The 15,186-nt window shown below is 46.1% G+C and overlaps 2 protein-coding genes across 17 annotated transcripts in view; one reads left to right on the top strand and one right to left on the bottom strand.

Moving 5' to 3' along the window:
- LOC124971118 (actin-related protein 2/3 complex subunit 4) overlaps window positions 1-4,734 on the top strand; it is a 40,213-nt gene extending 35,479 nt beyond the window's left edge. For 5 of the 16 annotated variants that reach the window (XM_047534915.1, XM_047534905.1, XM_047534906.1 and 2 more), the window contains one exon: window positions 39-586. In XM_047534915.1, coding sequence (XP_047390871.1) covers window positions 39-179 — 141 coding nt within the window. In that variant the 3' untranslated portion in view covers window positions 180-586. Of the gene's footprint in view, window positions 1-38; window positions 1,968-4,565 lie in introns of those variants that run through there. The other 11 variants (XM_047534900.1, XM_047534901.1, XM_047534899.1 and 8 more) reach the window with 6 other exon arrangements.
- A 1,937-nt stretch (window positions 4,735-6,671) lies between these two features.
- Rpusd3 (RNA pseudouridine synthase D3) lies at window positions 6,672-11,513 on the bottom strand. Its single transcript, XM_047534764.1, has 9 exons — window positions 11,400-11,513; window positions 10,943-11,082; window positions 9,512-9,556; window positions 9,272-9,371; window positions 8,832-8,939; window positions 8,666-8,750; window positions 8,362-8,485; window positions 7,839-7,978; window positions 6,672-7,086 (listed from the first exon to the last, which is right to left on the bottom strand). The coding sequence occupies exons 1-9, from the start codon at window positions 11,498-11,500 to the stop codon at window positions 6,814-6,816; spliced, it is 1,116 nt and encodes a 371-aa protein (XP_047390720.1). The 5' UTR covers window positions 11,501-11,513; the 3' UTR covers window positions 6,672-6,813.
- Window positions 11,514-15,186: the final 3,673 nt, after the last annotated feature.

Below are 15,186 nucleotides of genomic sequence, written 5' to 3'. Positions count from 1 at the left end.
TTCTCCCCAGGCCCTCATAGTTTCCCTTGCTCCCACAGCCCCTTACCACTTCCCCAGCCTCCACGCCAAGGCACGGCTGCCTTCTCCCTATGTGCTCCAACCCCAGGGGCGCGTCCTCAGAATGCAGCCCAGCAAACTGGTGGGCTCTAAGGCCCTATCGGCCACAGGCAAGGCCCTGATGACTCTACCTACGGCCAAGGTTATGATTTCTGTTCCACCTGATTCTGACCTCAAGATGGCACCCAGCATCCCGAAGCCAAGAAAGGTGGGCCTGGATCTGTGACTCATACCCTGGTGAACAGTGCTGAGCACTGGGGTCAGGCTGGAGGGCACAGGCAGCTCTCAGCCTGCCCAGAGACCCAAGGGAAGGGCTTATCCCCCTGGAGACCCCTTCCTATACAGATTCCTGATCATCTCTCCCTTTCTCCCCTCCTTTCACACCGAGGCTGTTGCTCCCAAGCACCTTCGAGGTTCCCAACCTGGCAGTGCCTTGTGGCCTCAGACCCTTGAAGTCGGAACTCTTCCCAGCACCCATAGGAAGGTCAAGGTCAAAGGCAAGTTCAAGGCAAGACTCTGCGACAAACCCAAGGCTGAGACATACCCTGTGAAGAGGCTGAGCCTCCCTATATCCCTGCCCCTTACTGATACCTGCCAGAAGCTGGGGAGCATGGGGGTTACGAGGCTAGGGAAAACCTGCTCTGTTCCCCACTGCCTCTGTCCTGGATCCAGTACCAAATAAAGAGGAGCAAATGAAGTATGGTAGGCTTTGGCTCCACCGCTGTTGTTGGGTGAAGAACAGATGGAGTGAAGCCTCTACCCTACAGCCCAGAGCAAGAGCTAACAGCAGCCTTAATTCCTACCTAGTGACAGAAAAGGAGCTTTCTGTTAAGATACTTCCCTGGTATCTCTGATCTTTAGGTGGGGGTCGGGAAAGAGCCTTCACTTATACAGATGAAGAAACAGTCTGAAAACAGAGATGTGGCTTGCCCAAGATCACGTGGCAGTGAAAAGTCAGGGACACATTGCCAGAACTGCTGACAACTTTGAGTCCCTACCCCAACCCCAGAGGTTGAGCTGGGATGGCAGAATGACATCCAGTGGGCACAGGGACACTTATTACACAACACAGGGGAAAGGGCAGACCTTGCTGAAACCCCAGCCTTCTTCACAGGCTATGGGTCTGTCCCTTTATCAGCAAGGAGCCAATGTCAGCTAAAATGAGATACCCAACAAAACACGCCCATGTGGAAAAATCTGGTGTCTCCTAGTTGTAGTGGGTTGAATGGCGGCCCCCTAAAAGATATGTCTCCTGTCACCTGCATGTATGTCCTTAAGCAGGTAAGGAGTTTTGTAATTGATGATCTTGAGATGAAATCACCCCAGATTATCTGATTGGTCCCTAAGCCCAACAATAAACATCTTTGTAAGAATCAGAAAAGATGACAGGAGATAAAAAACTCTACTTCCATTTTCTTAGGTCCTGACTGGATCTGAGAACTAAATTACATAAGCTATATTAACAGGACTTGGCATGGGAGCCCTTATAAATGAAGACCCAAAAAGGCAGTTAGAGTCAGTTACTGGCTCAGACAAAGAATAGTTGTGAAAAAGCTACTAAATTATGCAGGGAGGCTTAAAAGACAGGAGTTATTTATTTATTGGCCATGCTTGGGATGGATCTCAGGGCATCATACATCCTAAACAGGCACTCTTACCATTGAGCTACATCCCCAGCACTGGAGTTATTTTAATAAGGTCTTCACAGAATTCTTTTGGTTTTGACTTCTTGTTTATAAGTAGGGATGCTATATATTTCTAATGGGAATTGAGTCATATCTGTTTTTAAGAAGCCGTACAAAGGTCAAAGTGATGTTTTTCTTTTTTTGCATACTAGGGATGGAACCCAGTATGCTAAGTAAGCACTCTGCCACTGAGCTACGTGTCCAGCCCTAAAGTGATTTCATAGTACTGCCTTTCAAGTTTCACATAGTCAATATGCCAGGGTTTTTTTTTTTTTTTTTTTTTCATTTTGTTCATTTTTTTTAGATGTTGATAGGCCTTTATTTTTTTACTCATTTCTTTATATGTGGTGCTGAGAACCGAACCCAGTGCCTCACACATGCTAGGCAAGCGCTCTACCACTGAGCCACACCTCCAGCCCCTGTTGTTGTTGTTGTTGTTGTTGTTTTTCCCCTTCCCTTTTCCCTCTCAGTACTGGGGATTGAACCCAGAAAGAGTTTACCACTGAGCCACATAGCCAGCCCTTCTTATTTTTTATTTTTATTCTTATTATAAACAAATGGGATACATGTTGTTTCTGTTTACACATTTACAAAGGGTAATGGTGTTTGATTCATTCTGTTATTTTCTCCTCCCCCCCACCCCTCCCACCCCTCTTTTCCCTCTATACAGTCCCCCCTCCCACCCCCCCATTATGTGTCATCATCCACTTATCAGCAAGATCATTCGTCCTTTGGTTTTTTGAGATTGGCTTATCTCACTTAGCATGATATTCTCCAACTTCATCCATTTGCCTGCAAATGCCATAATTTTATTATTCTTTATGGCTGAGTAATATTCCATTGTGTGTGTGTATGTGTGTGTGTGTATATATATCACAGTTTCTTTATCCATTCATCAATTGAAGGACATCTAGGTTGGTTCCACGATCTGGCTATTGTGAACTGAGCAGCTATGAACATTGATGTGGCTGTATCTCTGTAGTATGCTGATTTTAAGTACTTTGGATATAGGCCAAGAAGTGGGATAGCTGGGTCAAATGGTGGTTCCATTCCAAGCTTTCTGAGGAATCTCCACACTGCTTTCCAGAGTGGCTGCACTAATTTGCAACCCTACCAGCAATGTATGGGTGTACCTTTCTCCCCACATCCTTGCCAACACCTATTGTTGCTTGTATTGTTGATAATCACCATTCTAATTGGGGTGAGATGGAATCTTAGGGTAGTTTTGATTTGCATTTCTCTCTTTTTTTTTTTTTTTTTTTTGTGGTACTGGGGATTGAACCCAGGGCCTGTGCTTGCAAGGCATACACTCTACCAACTGAGCTATATCCCCAACCTGATTTGCATTTCTCTTATTACTAGAGATGTTGAACATTTTTTCATATATCTGTTGATTGCTTGTAGTTCTTCTGTGAAGTGTCTGTTCATTTCCTTAGCCTATTTGTTGATTGGATTAGTTGTATTCTTGGTGTAGAGTTTTTTAAGTTCTTTATATATTCTGGAGATTAGTGCTCTATCTGAAGTATGAGTGGCAAAGATTTTCTCCCATTTTGTAGGTTCTCTCTTCACATTGCTGATAGTTTCCTTTGCTGAGAGAAAGCTTTTTAGCTTTTTTATCCCAGTTATTGATTCTGGCTTTTATTTCTTGTGCTATGAGAGTCCTGTTAAGGAAGTCTGATCCTAAGCCGACATGTTGAAGATCTGGATCTACTTTTTCTTCTATAAGGTGAAGGCCCTTCTTATTTTTTATCTTGACACAAGGTATCACTAAGTTGGCCTTGAACTTGGGAATCTTCTTGCCTCAGCCTCCCAAGTAGCTGGGATTATAGGCATGCGCCACTGCACGTGGCCCAGGGTGTTACATTTTTAACTCCTTTGATGGCCATGTGAAACTGGGTGTGGTGGTGGCTGCTTGTAACCCCAGCTACTTGGGAAGCTAAGTCAAGAGGATTACAAGTATAAGGCCTGCCTGGCAACTGAGTGATAATCTGTCTCAGAATTTTAAAGAAAGGCTGGGGATGTAGCTCAGTGGTAGAACACTTGCCTAGCATGTGTAAGGCCCTGGGTTCAATCTCCAGCACACACACAAAAAGAGACAAATTGGTACAGTATACTGGAAGCCACAGAAGAATCTACAAGTGGTTCTCCCCTAGAGCCCTTAAAGGGCTGACAACCCTGGTTTGGGATTTCTGGTCTCCCAAAAGGAGAAAGTTCACTTCTGTTGTTACAAGCTTCTCAAGCTTGTGGTAATTCGTTAGGGCAGCTCTAGGCAGCTCTTGACACTAGTCAAGCTGAAGACACAAATACTCTGACCCAGAAATTCTCTCCTCCTTAATCCAGGAAATGAGTGCAAGCAGGTTCACAGCAGCTTTGTGGTGACAGCCAAAAGATATAACTGTCCAATTACTGGTAGAATGGGTAATTGTGGTCTGTTCAAACTCTGGAATTCCAGCTACATGCCACACAACACAAGTGCAGGTCACAACGTGGAGCAACAGCAGGTTGCAAAAGAATACACACAACCTGAGTCCTTTTTTGTCTGTTTTTGGTCCTGAGGATTGAACCCAGAGGCGCTTACCCACTGAGCCACATCCCCAGCTGTTATGGTTTGGATATGAGACAAGAAGGTTCAGAGGAGAGATGACTGGGTTGTAAGAGCCTTAACCCAATTGGTGATTTAATCTCCTTATAGGGATTAACTGAGTGGTAACTGGAGTGGTAACAGAAATTGTAGGGTGTGGCTGGAGGAGACTGGAATTGGGGCGTGGCTTTTGGGTATATATTTTGTATCTGGAAAGTAGAAACTCTGCTTTCTGATCACAGTGTGAGCTGTTTCCCTCTGTCACACTCTCCTGCCTCGAAGTTCAGCCTCACCCGGAGCCCCAAGGAATGGAGCTGGCCTTCTATGGACTAAGACCTCTGAAACTGTGAGCCCTCAAATAAACTTTTCCTCCTAAAATTGTTCTGATCAGGGCCGGGGATGTGGCTCAGTGGTAGAGCACTTGCCTGGCAAGTGTGAGGCACTGGGTTCAACCCCCAGCACCACATGAAAAATAAATAAACAAATAAGAGTTTAAAAAAAAATTGTTCTGATCAGATCCTTTTAGTCACAGCAACGAAAAAACTGACTAAGACACCAGCCCTTTTTATTTTGAGGCAAAATCTCACTAAGTTGCTTAGGGCCTCTGTAAGTTGCTGAGGCTGTTCTTAAACTTGTAATCCTCACATCTCAGCCTCCCAAATCACTGGGATTACAGGTGTGCATCACCATACCTAGCAGCATGAGCCCTTTTATGGAAACTTCAAAAATAGGCAAAAATGTAGGGCATGGTAGAGCAACACCAGTCATCCAAGAAGCTCAGGAGGCCGAGGCCGGAAGATCACAAGTTAGAGGACAGCCTTGGCAACTTCGTGAGACTGTTTGAAAACAAAAAAGGATTAGGGATATCTCATTGGTAAAGTACCTCTGGGATCAATCCCCAGTATCAAAGTGGGGGGGAGGCAAAATGAAGAGTATTGTTTAGGAATAGCATGTGGTAAAACTTAAAAAGAAAAGCAAGGAAAGAATCCTCCCAAGTTAGGGTAGTAGCTTCTAACCTAGACTGAACAGAACACCTTTGGGATCTTTTTTAAAAAGACTGATGGCTTGGGAGTATAGCTCAGTGGTAGTGTGTGTGCTTAGCATACGTGAGGAAGCCCTGGGTTTAATCCCTAGCACTGCAAAAATAAACAAGTACTGCTGTCAGGATCTCCATGCCAAGCCAAGTAAGCCAGAACCTTTGAGCTGCAGAATCATGGGAAGTCCCGGGATTAAGCTTCCTGTTGGAGGAGGATTCTAAAGTGGGGTCAGGGTTTGGAATTGTTACTTTGCAGAAAGGAAAGGGAGTTTCTATTTTGTGCCCCAACTGGGGTTTATATGGGTATCATTTTATCGTCAGTCTTTAAATCACACCAATATATTTGATATACTTCAAAAATTTTTGTGTGGGGACACTGGATAGAACCCAGGCCTCGTACATGCTAACCACAGGCTCTACACTGAGCTACACCCTCAGGCCCTATGTCACTTTTTTTTTTTGGTACTGGGGATTGAACCCAGGTATACTTTACCACTGAGCTACATATATTTACAGCCTGTTTTATTTTTATTTTGAAATAGGGTCTTGCTAAGTTCCCCAGGCCTGGAACTTATGATCCTCCACCCTCAGGTCACTGGGATTACAGGCAAGTGCCACTGAGCCCAGCTATTTCAAAATTTTTTTATTTTATTGTTTATTTATTTATTTATTTGGTACTGGGGATGGAACCAGCAGTGCTTAACCAATGAGTCACATCCCCAGTCCTTTTAATCTATTTTTTTTTTTAATTTTGAGACAGGGTCTCAGTCACTTAGGATGTCAATAAATAGCTAAGGCTGGCCTTGAACTTGCAATCCTCCTGCCTCAGCCTCCCAAACCTCTGGGATTATAGGTGTGCACCACCATACCCAGCTTCACAATTTTTTAAAGTAAAAGATCTAATATCTCCACTTAGATGGAGATATTTCATAGAAAGTATAATGGTGGCTACCAGGGACTGGGAGTAGGGAAAATGATAAGTTAGTGTCCAGTGGGTACGAAGTTTCACTTTTAGAAGATGAAACCTTTTTTGGTTATATAATACATTAAGTACACAATTACTTAGGGAGGTTGAGGCAGGATTGCTTGAGGCCAGCCTGAGCAACATAGCAAGACCTCATCTCAAAAGAGGGAGAAATGTTTTTTTTTTTTTTTTTTTTTTTTTTGGCCACAATTTTTAAAAATCTAACATCTCTTTCTAGTCAGGTTCACAATAGAAACTGCCAAATAAAAAGACCATATATTCAGATCAGTAGAAAGCATGGTCCACAGTAAACATTTACTTTCTCAACAAATCCTCAAACCCAGACCATGAGGTAGGAACTTTTATTATATCAAGTCCAGAGAGAAATCATTTGCCCAACACCACACAGCAAGCAAGAGGCCTAGCCAGGTTTGCCTGACCGCAGAGCCAGGACCCTAAAACATGTCCTTTACCATGTTGAACACTGACTTCATTCTCTTTGGACCTGGCTGGTCACAGGCCCCCTCCCCTCACTGCCCTCTGTGTCCAGCTGGGGGGTCAAGAAGAGAGGCCTATGTTGGCAGAGCCCCAGGTACTGTAGGGTCCTGGAGAAATAAGGGGGCAGGGGTGCCAGAAGCTCCATGGGGGTGTCCCTGGGCCTTGGGCCTGGGAGGAGAAGACTGTGCAAGTGGAGGTGTAAGGGCAGCTGGGAAGCCTGGGAGGGAGTCAGGTGCAGGCATCTGAGGAGGGCTTCATCCAGGACCTGGGGAGGAGTGAGTGAGTACTAAGCCACCTATGTTCCCACCAGCTAAGCACCAGCTCTAACCAAATGTGAAGAGAGCACTTCCTCCCTCCTGCTCTCCCCATCCCCTCCTGGCCGGCAGCTATGATTATTTCTTCTCTGCACAAAGACACACATGCATACACATTCTCACACTAGTTCGGGGGTCCACCAAACCAGTTTTCTCCTGAGCGCACAGCTAAAATACATCCCTTCTGCAACTCCTCATGCAGTGTGGTAAGGCCATGTGACTGAGCTCTAGCCAGCGGAGTATGAGTGGAAGCACACATGCCACATCCAGACCTGGTCCATAAAATCCTCATCTATATGAACCTACACTCTCATCATCTGGCTGGATTACCAACAGCCTGGGCCCCTGAGAGACTGCCTGGAACAAAGCCCACTCCACACCCACTACCATGAACAGGACTTAATATAAGCATTAGATCACTGTACGTCAGAATTACTTGTTAGAGTTGGTAGATGTGCCCTCATATACACAACCTGTGAATGGCAGACTTAGAAGGGCTTTTAGAAATCAGCCACACCAACTCCCTTATTAAACAAATGGGCAGAATGAAGCCCAAGAAAGAGGGTATTTAAGCCACACAGCAAGATAGCAGTATAGACAACCCTGGAAGCCAAGAGGGCTGCCTTCCAGTCCCAAGCTGCATAGCTAGTATCTGGAGATGCTGGCCACCCTCAACCCTGGAAGGAAGTAAGAGCTTGGGTACCTGTCTTTGGGGCTTGGTGCTCTGGGCTGAAAACAGAAAGCGCTGACCCAGGACTGTGCCCATGCGAGCAGAATAGGTGTGGTCCCCAAGCAGAGGGCAGAGCTGCAGCATCATGTGCACCTGCAGCTGATCAGGGAACGCTGGGTGACAGAGATGGGAGAGATGGGTAGGCAGTTCCTCTTCATTCCATCCACTGCTGCCCCCTGCTCCCCTCTGGGGAAACACCACCCCATTCTCAGGTCACAAGGAGGCAGTGAGGTTGCCTCTGCCTCCAGGGCAGGGCACAGGAGCAGCTCAGGACCATCAGCTGGCAATGTGCCTGGCCTGTGGGGCTCAACCCTGGATGGCTGCATCCACTGGCAATAAGGACTACTCAGCTGTGGAGAGTGACACTGGAGTGGTCACTTATACCCTTGGTTCCTCAAATGCCCCCCCAGCTGCTATGGAATCATCCTCTTCATCCCACCCCCTGCCTCCCAGATCCAAGTACAGTTCTAAAGGCTGGCTGAGGCTCCAGACCTACCTGTCAGTGGCTGCAGCTGGACCAGGGCACAGCCTGAGCCTGTGGCCATCACACGGAAGTGGCTGTGAGTCCTTCTGACCCCTTCCAAGATGTCCTTTCGGGATGGGGACTTCACTGGTACTACCTGTGGTGTCAGCCAAGAATGAGCAAGCCTCACACACGCCTGGGAGCTACACCCCGCTCCTAACAGACTCGGGCCAGGCTCATAGTACAGGCAGTGGTCACTCATGTTAGGGGACAAGGGAGCCGGCTACCCCAGTCCGTACCTGGGACTCCTCCTCCTCCCTGTCAAACCCTGACTCACAAGACTGAGGCCATCAGAGCATTCCAGCCTCAGTGCTGCCTGGATCTTCCCCTCCGAAGTAGCTGGGATCCCATCAGTGATGGCACTGTGAATGGTGGTAGGAGAGGGTCACAGCGTGGTTTGCAGGGACCTTTCCGTGGCCCTAGAAGCCTCCCCTCACTCTCACCAGTAGGTGGCTGTGGGTCTCTGGGCCTTCCTTGAGTGGATGAAGAACTTCTGGAGGCGGCTTGCTGTCTGGGGACAACTAGAAAGAAGTACCAGCCCAGAGGCCTCCCTATAAGAACAGGACAAATCAGAAAAGTTACCTTGGGCTCATTCACAAAAAAGGAGACCCTATCAAGGAACAATGACCCACTTAAGGGCAAAAAGAAATGCCAAGACTATCACCGCGACCTCCTGATAAACAGGTAAGATCTCCCCTTGTTGAACAGCAAGACTTAGATAGCTTACTGTGTTTCTCATTTTGCTCTTGCTCCCTGGGAGCTCAGAGCCAGTTATCAACAATAAGTACCAATCGCTAAGTGGCTACCAAATACCTGGTGCCCTACCTGGAATTTCATATATATTACCTGTCAAATAATTAAATCCCCCACCTGTATAACTTACTTCCCAGCTGCTCGGACAACATGGAGATCCTGCTCACTGAGTCCCAGGGAGTGGCTCAGCTCAGGCAGCACCGAGAGCAATGTAAGCTCTCCCGGTTTCCCTGGAAAATAAGAGGGAAAAGTACAAGTTGCTGCCAGAAGCCAAAGCTGAATTCCACCATCCCCTTTTATTCATATTCCCTCTCTCAGGCACATGGAACCCCCTTTAACTGCATTTCCTGCCCACACCCCCTGCTCATACCTGTCACTGGCAGACCCTGGGGTTTGTTCAGTGTCAGCAGGGGTCCTGAAATGTACATTGCAAAAACAGTAGCAAAAGCAATGGTCAATCTTTATGCAGCACTTAAGAATTTACAAAGCACTTTCCCATTTATCTTAGCATGGGACACCACAAGAACTCTCAGACAGGAGTTATCAACCTCACTCCAAACGGAACTTCCTATTCTTGACATAAGCCAAATTCCCTGCCACCTCAGGGCCTTTGCACTTGCTGTTTCCTCTGCCCCAGATTTTCACAGGCCTGACTCCATATCATCCTGGCTCAAGTGTTATAAAAGAGAGGTGCAAATTCCCAATGTACTGTGTCCCCCACCCACTTCCTTGCCATCATAATACCCTGATTAACTATTTTTTGTAGTACTGGGGATAGAACCCAGAAGCACTTTCTTTACTCCTGAGCCTTATCCCCAGCACTCCCCTTTATTATTATTGGGTTGTCATTCATTCATTCATCCACTCACTCACTCATTCATTCATTTATTCATTTTGGTATAAGGATTGAACTCAGGGGCACTCAACCACTGAGCCACATCCCCAGCCCATTTTTGTATTTTTTATTTGGAGAGAGGGTCTCACTGAGTTGCTTCACACCTCAGCTGTTCCTGAGGCTGGATCCTCCTATCTCAGCCTCCTGAGCCATTGGGATCACAGGCAGAGTATGCTACCACACACAGCTTTCTTTTTTGTTTTTGTACTGAGGATTGAGCGCCCAGGGGCACTTTACCACTGAGCTTCATCCCCATTCCTTGTTATTTTTTTATTTTGACCTAAGGTCTTGCTAAATTGTCCAACTTGTGATCTTTCTGCCTCAGCCTCCTGAGTCTCTGGGATTACAGGCGTGATAACATTGCGTTTCAGTTCCTTCGTAGCACTGATCAATAGCAACCTACTTACTTGCTGATTAAGCCATTTCTCCCACTAGAAGTAGGCTCCCTGGGGATAGGAACCACTTCTCTCAGGCACTGTAGAGCCCACCCAGGACAGTGGTTTGGCACACGTTCAGTACGTAGCTGAGGACATGAACAACTCATCGAAGGTTCAGGGAAATTGGGTTATTTTTCAAAAGCCACAGGGCAAATTGCTTACAGAATCTAGATACATGTGACTCCAAAGCTTGTATTTTGACAATCAATAAACAATTTATTATTACAACAACTTTTGTTACTGATTGCCTACTACTGGCAAGACTGTGGTTATTTACACCCCCAACACTGTCCCCATAATGCTGAGGCTCAGAGAGATTATGTGGCTAGTCGCAGTTTATGCTGCCAGTAGGAAACAGAAAAGGATTTGGTTCCAGGGCTGCAGTGGAGAGCCAACACCCCAGAAGGCTGGCTCAGGAGTGGCAGGCTCCGTTCCTGGGTCCCTGTACAGCTGTCCCTCCATCCCTCACCTTTCTTGTCCACCACGGCTTCCCTCAGCACACCAACCAGCTCCTCCCTGCTGAGGGTCTTTAGCTGCAGCACCCCAGGGAAGGGCTGGTCCCGGGGGACACCCGACCGTTTACTGGAGCCTTGTGGTTGCAGACGATGCCTGGAAGAGGTGGGAGAAGCAACAGGGGAATCACTGGTTCGGCGAAATACATCCCATTTCTAACTCCACCCACCTCTTCCTGCAGTCTCCAAACGCCTCAAAATGCCCGAGTTGAGTTTTCTGAAAACTGAGTTTCGACTTTTAACTTCCACTTAACAGCCGAAGGATCTGTGGTTCAGAGAGGCCCAGGAACTGGCTTAGGGTCACACAGCAGAACCAGGATTAGAACCTACAATGTACGTAAATCCTTATTCTGTACATTCCCCCTCCCCCTGTCTTAACCTTCCTCCTACACGAAAGTGGGGGAGCTTAATCACCGGGACTTGGCGCTACAGCCTGCGTCCCTGGGCGGTGTGTGGGCCCCCAGGCCCCTCCACCAGCCACCGGTGCAGCGGCCCAAGATACGGAAGCCGCCCATCTTCGGAGGAAGACCGGTGCGCATGCGCGTTCAGAAGGGCCTCCTTGCTCACCCACCGCACGCTGATTGGTCAGATCGACTGTCAACCCGAATTTTGAGCTGCCCCGACTGAGAACCTGGAGAAACTTGACCTCCGCCGGAGAGGAAATGCGTAAATTCACACCGATGATTTAGGGCAAACCGAGGCACGAGAGCGGAATTTACTTGGGAAGAAGTACTAGTTTTAGGACAAAACTAGGACGGTCCAGGTGTCCGGATTACCGTCCTAAATCTCAGGAGCTTTCCAATTTAAAAGGATCAGTGTCGGGGCTGGGGATGAGGCTCAGCGGTGGAGCACTCGTCCTGGCTTGTGTCACCACCACAAGCTAAGGGCGCTGTGACTTTCAGTTCATCCTTCGCTTTAGCAAAAGACTGTAAATAAACCTAAATCCATCGAGTGGTTAAATCAATTGCAGCACATACGTAGGCTTATTGTGAGTTCCAAGTAAATCAGACTTAAGAACATATTAAATCAAGAAAGCAAAGTGAAGCGCAGTGTGACTAGAATATGCACATGTGTGTTAGCGTGTGTGTATTTATTCATAGTACTTTATACTTCTCCATTTCTTAAAAGTCTAACAAAAGTGGAATGGTGAAGGAAGGAATCAGAGGGGATGCTATGGTTCCAATGTGTCTCCCCAAAATTCATGGGTTGGAAATTTATTTCTTATATTCACATTAATGGACTTGGAGTTGGGGCCTTTGGGAAGTAATAAGGATTACATGAGGTCATGAAGGTGGGGCACCACATGATGGCATTATTGTCTATGTAGGAAGAGAGACAGACCCTCTTCCTCTGCCATGTGATGTGATGTCCTCTTTGCAGCAAGAAAGCCCTCACGGGGTGGGGGGAGTAAAGAATAGAAGTTCAGTGAATTAGGCAAAGGGGAATGAAGGGATGGGAAGTGGGTATAGGAATAGAAAAGACAGTAGAATGAATCTGACAACTTTCGTATGTTCATATACGAATACACCACCAGTGAAATTCCACATCATGCACAACTACGAGAATGGGATCCTAATTAGAAGAGGTTATATTCCATGTGTGTATATGTCAAAATACACTCTTACTGTCATGTGTATCTAAACAAAAGAAAAGCCCTCCCTAGATGCCCAGTATGTGCTGGTGCCATACTCTTGGATTTGGCAGCCTACAGAACCATAAGCCAAATAAACTATTTTTTAAATAAACTATCCAGTTTCAACTATTTTGTTATAGCAACAGAAAACAAAGGTGGAGGAGAAGATGATTAGTTATTTTTATCCTTTGGGACTTGATGGGGTTTGGATATGGGGTGTCCCCTGAAAAGTTCATGTTAGGCAATGCAGAGGCTAAATGATTAGATTTTGAGAGCTGTAACCTCATCAGTGAATTAATCCACTTGATGGATTAATGATTTGAATAAATTACTGGGTGGTAACTGTAGGCAGGTTGAGCATAGCTTGAACGCACCCTTGGGGATTATACTTTGTCTCTGGCTCCTTTAACTCTCTGCTCCCGGGCTGCCATGTGCAGAGCAGTGCTCCTCCATCATGCTTCCTGCCATGGTGTTCTTGCTTCATCTCCGCCCAGAGCCATGGAGTCAGCTGACCGTGGACTCCCACTCTGAAACTGTGAGCTAAATTGTGAGCCTCCTCCAAATTGTTCTTGTCTGGTCTTTTGGTCATAGTGACAAAAAGCTGACTAACACAAGACTGTTCAATTTTATTTTACTTCTTTGATACATTTCTTTTAAACACACTTGCGCACAAAATTTAAAAATCTAAACCAGAGCTGGGTGTGGTGGCCCTGGCCTGTAATCCCAGCAACTCAGGAGGCTGAGGCAGGAGGATCACAAGTTTGAGGACAGCCTCGGCAATGTATCCAGACCCTCAGCAATTTAGTAAGACCCTGTCTCAAAATTAAAAAATAAAAAGGGCTGGGAATATGGCTCAGTGATAAGACACTCTTGGGTTAGATTCCTGGTACCAAAAAAAAAAAAAAAACCTAAAACACACACACACACACACACACACACAAAGCCAGATACAAAAGACGGGTTCATTTAAAAAAAATGTTTGTTTTTAAATTTGCAAAAATAAAAATAAAAAAATTAGGGCTGGGGAGATAGCTCAGCTGGTAGAGTGCTTGCCTTGCAAGCACAAGGCCCCGAGTTCAATCCCCAGTACCACAAAAAAAAATTAAAATTAAAAAATAAAAATAAAAATAATTAAAAGACAAAGTCAGATGCAGTGGCTCATGCCTGTGATCTCAGGCAGAGGCAGGAGGATTGCAAGTTAGAGGTCAGCCTCGGCAACTTGGGAGGCCCTAAGCAACTTAGAAAGACCCTGTCTCAAAATAAAAAATAAAATAGGCTGGGAGTGTAGCTCAGTCATAGAATGCCCCTGGGTTCAGACCCCAGCACATAAAATATAAAAAGACCAGGGCTGGGGTTGTGGCTCAGTGGTAGAGCGCTTGCCTAGCGTGTGTGAGGCACTGGGTTAGATTTTCAGCACTGCATATAAAAATAAAAAAAATAATTAAATAAAGGTCCATTGACAACTGAAAAAAGGGTCTAAAAATTTTTTTTTAAATAAAAAGACAAACACAAAATGCTGACCTTGTATGAATCTGTGATTCCCAGTTTTGAAAATCCTGTCGTTCGCAACCCTTACTATAAAGCCTATTTGGGGGTCTGGGGTTGTGGCTCAGTGGTAGAGCGCTTGCCTAGCATGTGAGAGGCACTGGGTTCAATTCTGAGCACCGCATATAAATAAATAAACAAAGGTTCATTAACAACTAAAAAAAAAAAAAAAAAAAAAAAAAAAAGCCTATTTGGATTCAGTAATTACTAAGACAAAGGGTTGGGTTACCAAAGCTAGTCTGGGAAGCTAATGCTGGCAGTTGTCCCATGCCCTGCAGACATGTGGGGCAAGCTCCCAGATTCAGCTGAAGAGAGCTTTCTATTCTGGGCTCTCCTGTGCTCCATGGGGTGGGCCTTCTGGCTGGGAGGCGCGATATGTGCATTAGCACACAAGCTATTCCTGTTCCACTCTTGCTGAAACAGTGGCCTACCCACTCACTCCCCTTGTAAAGTTATTAATAACTGAGTTGGAGAGGGGCAGTGCAAGCTGGTATTTGTCCCAAGCTCCATTCCTCCCAAGACCAGGAGTTTCATAAGTGAGTCTTGAGGAACTGACCGTGGTCTCTTGGCACTGAGCCTTCTCAGCCCACAGAAAAGTAGGTTCTTCCTTTTCTTTCAGGAGTTCAGGGTCTAATGGAGTCAAAGCAGCAGTAGGAAGTAAAGAGAAAAGGGCAGTCTTTGAGGAGTTGGGGGGCTAAGAAGGGAAAATTCCAAAAAATAAGGGAGCCAGGACCTCTGAAATGCCAAGGGCCAGTCCATGTGGGAGAATGGCCTTTCCTGGGCCAGGCACAGCCAATGGCGGATAAGTCTGCTGCAGTTGGGGTGGGTTGTGAGCCAGACCCTTGAACTTAGCTTTTCCTTAGTTCTTGCTCCAACTGGTACTTGAGTACAGAGGGGAACTTTAAGAAGAATTCTCAAATACTGAGATCTTACCACAAAGCAGTTATACCCTCAAGGTGGAGCGTTTTTGCCTAATTTCTTTTCAGTCTTGTTCATATTTTTTAAATTTGACTATTTAGCTGG

The sequence above is a fragment of the Sciurus carolinensis genome, chromosome 19, assembly GCF_902686445.1.
Source record: "Sciurus carolinensis chromosome 19, mSciCar1.2, whole genome shotgun sequence".
NCBI classification, from domain to species: Eukaryota; Metazoa; Chordata; class Mammalia; order Rodentia; family Sciuridae; genus Sciurus; species Sciurus carolinensis.
The sequence above is the reverse complement of the archived record's forward strand: the minus strand, read 5'-3'. Positions and strand labels throughout refer to the sequence as shown.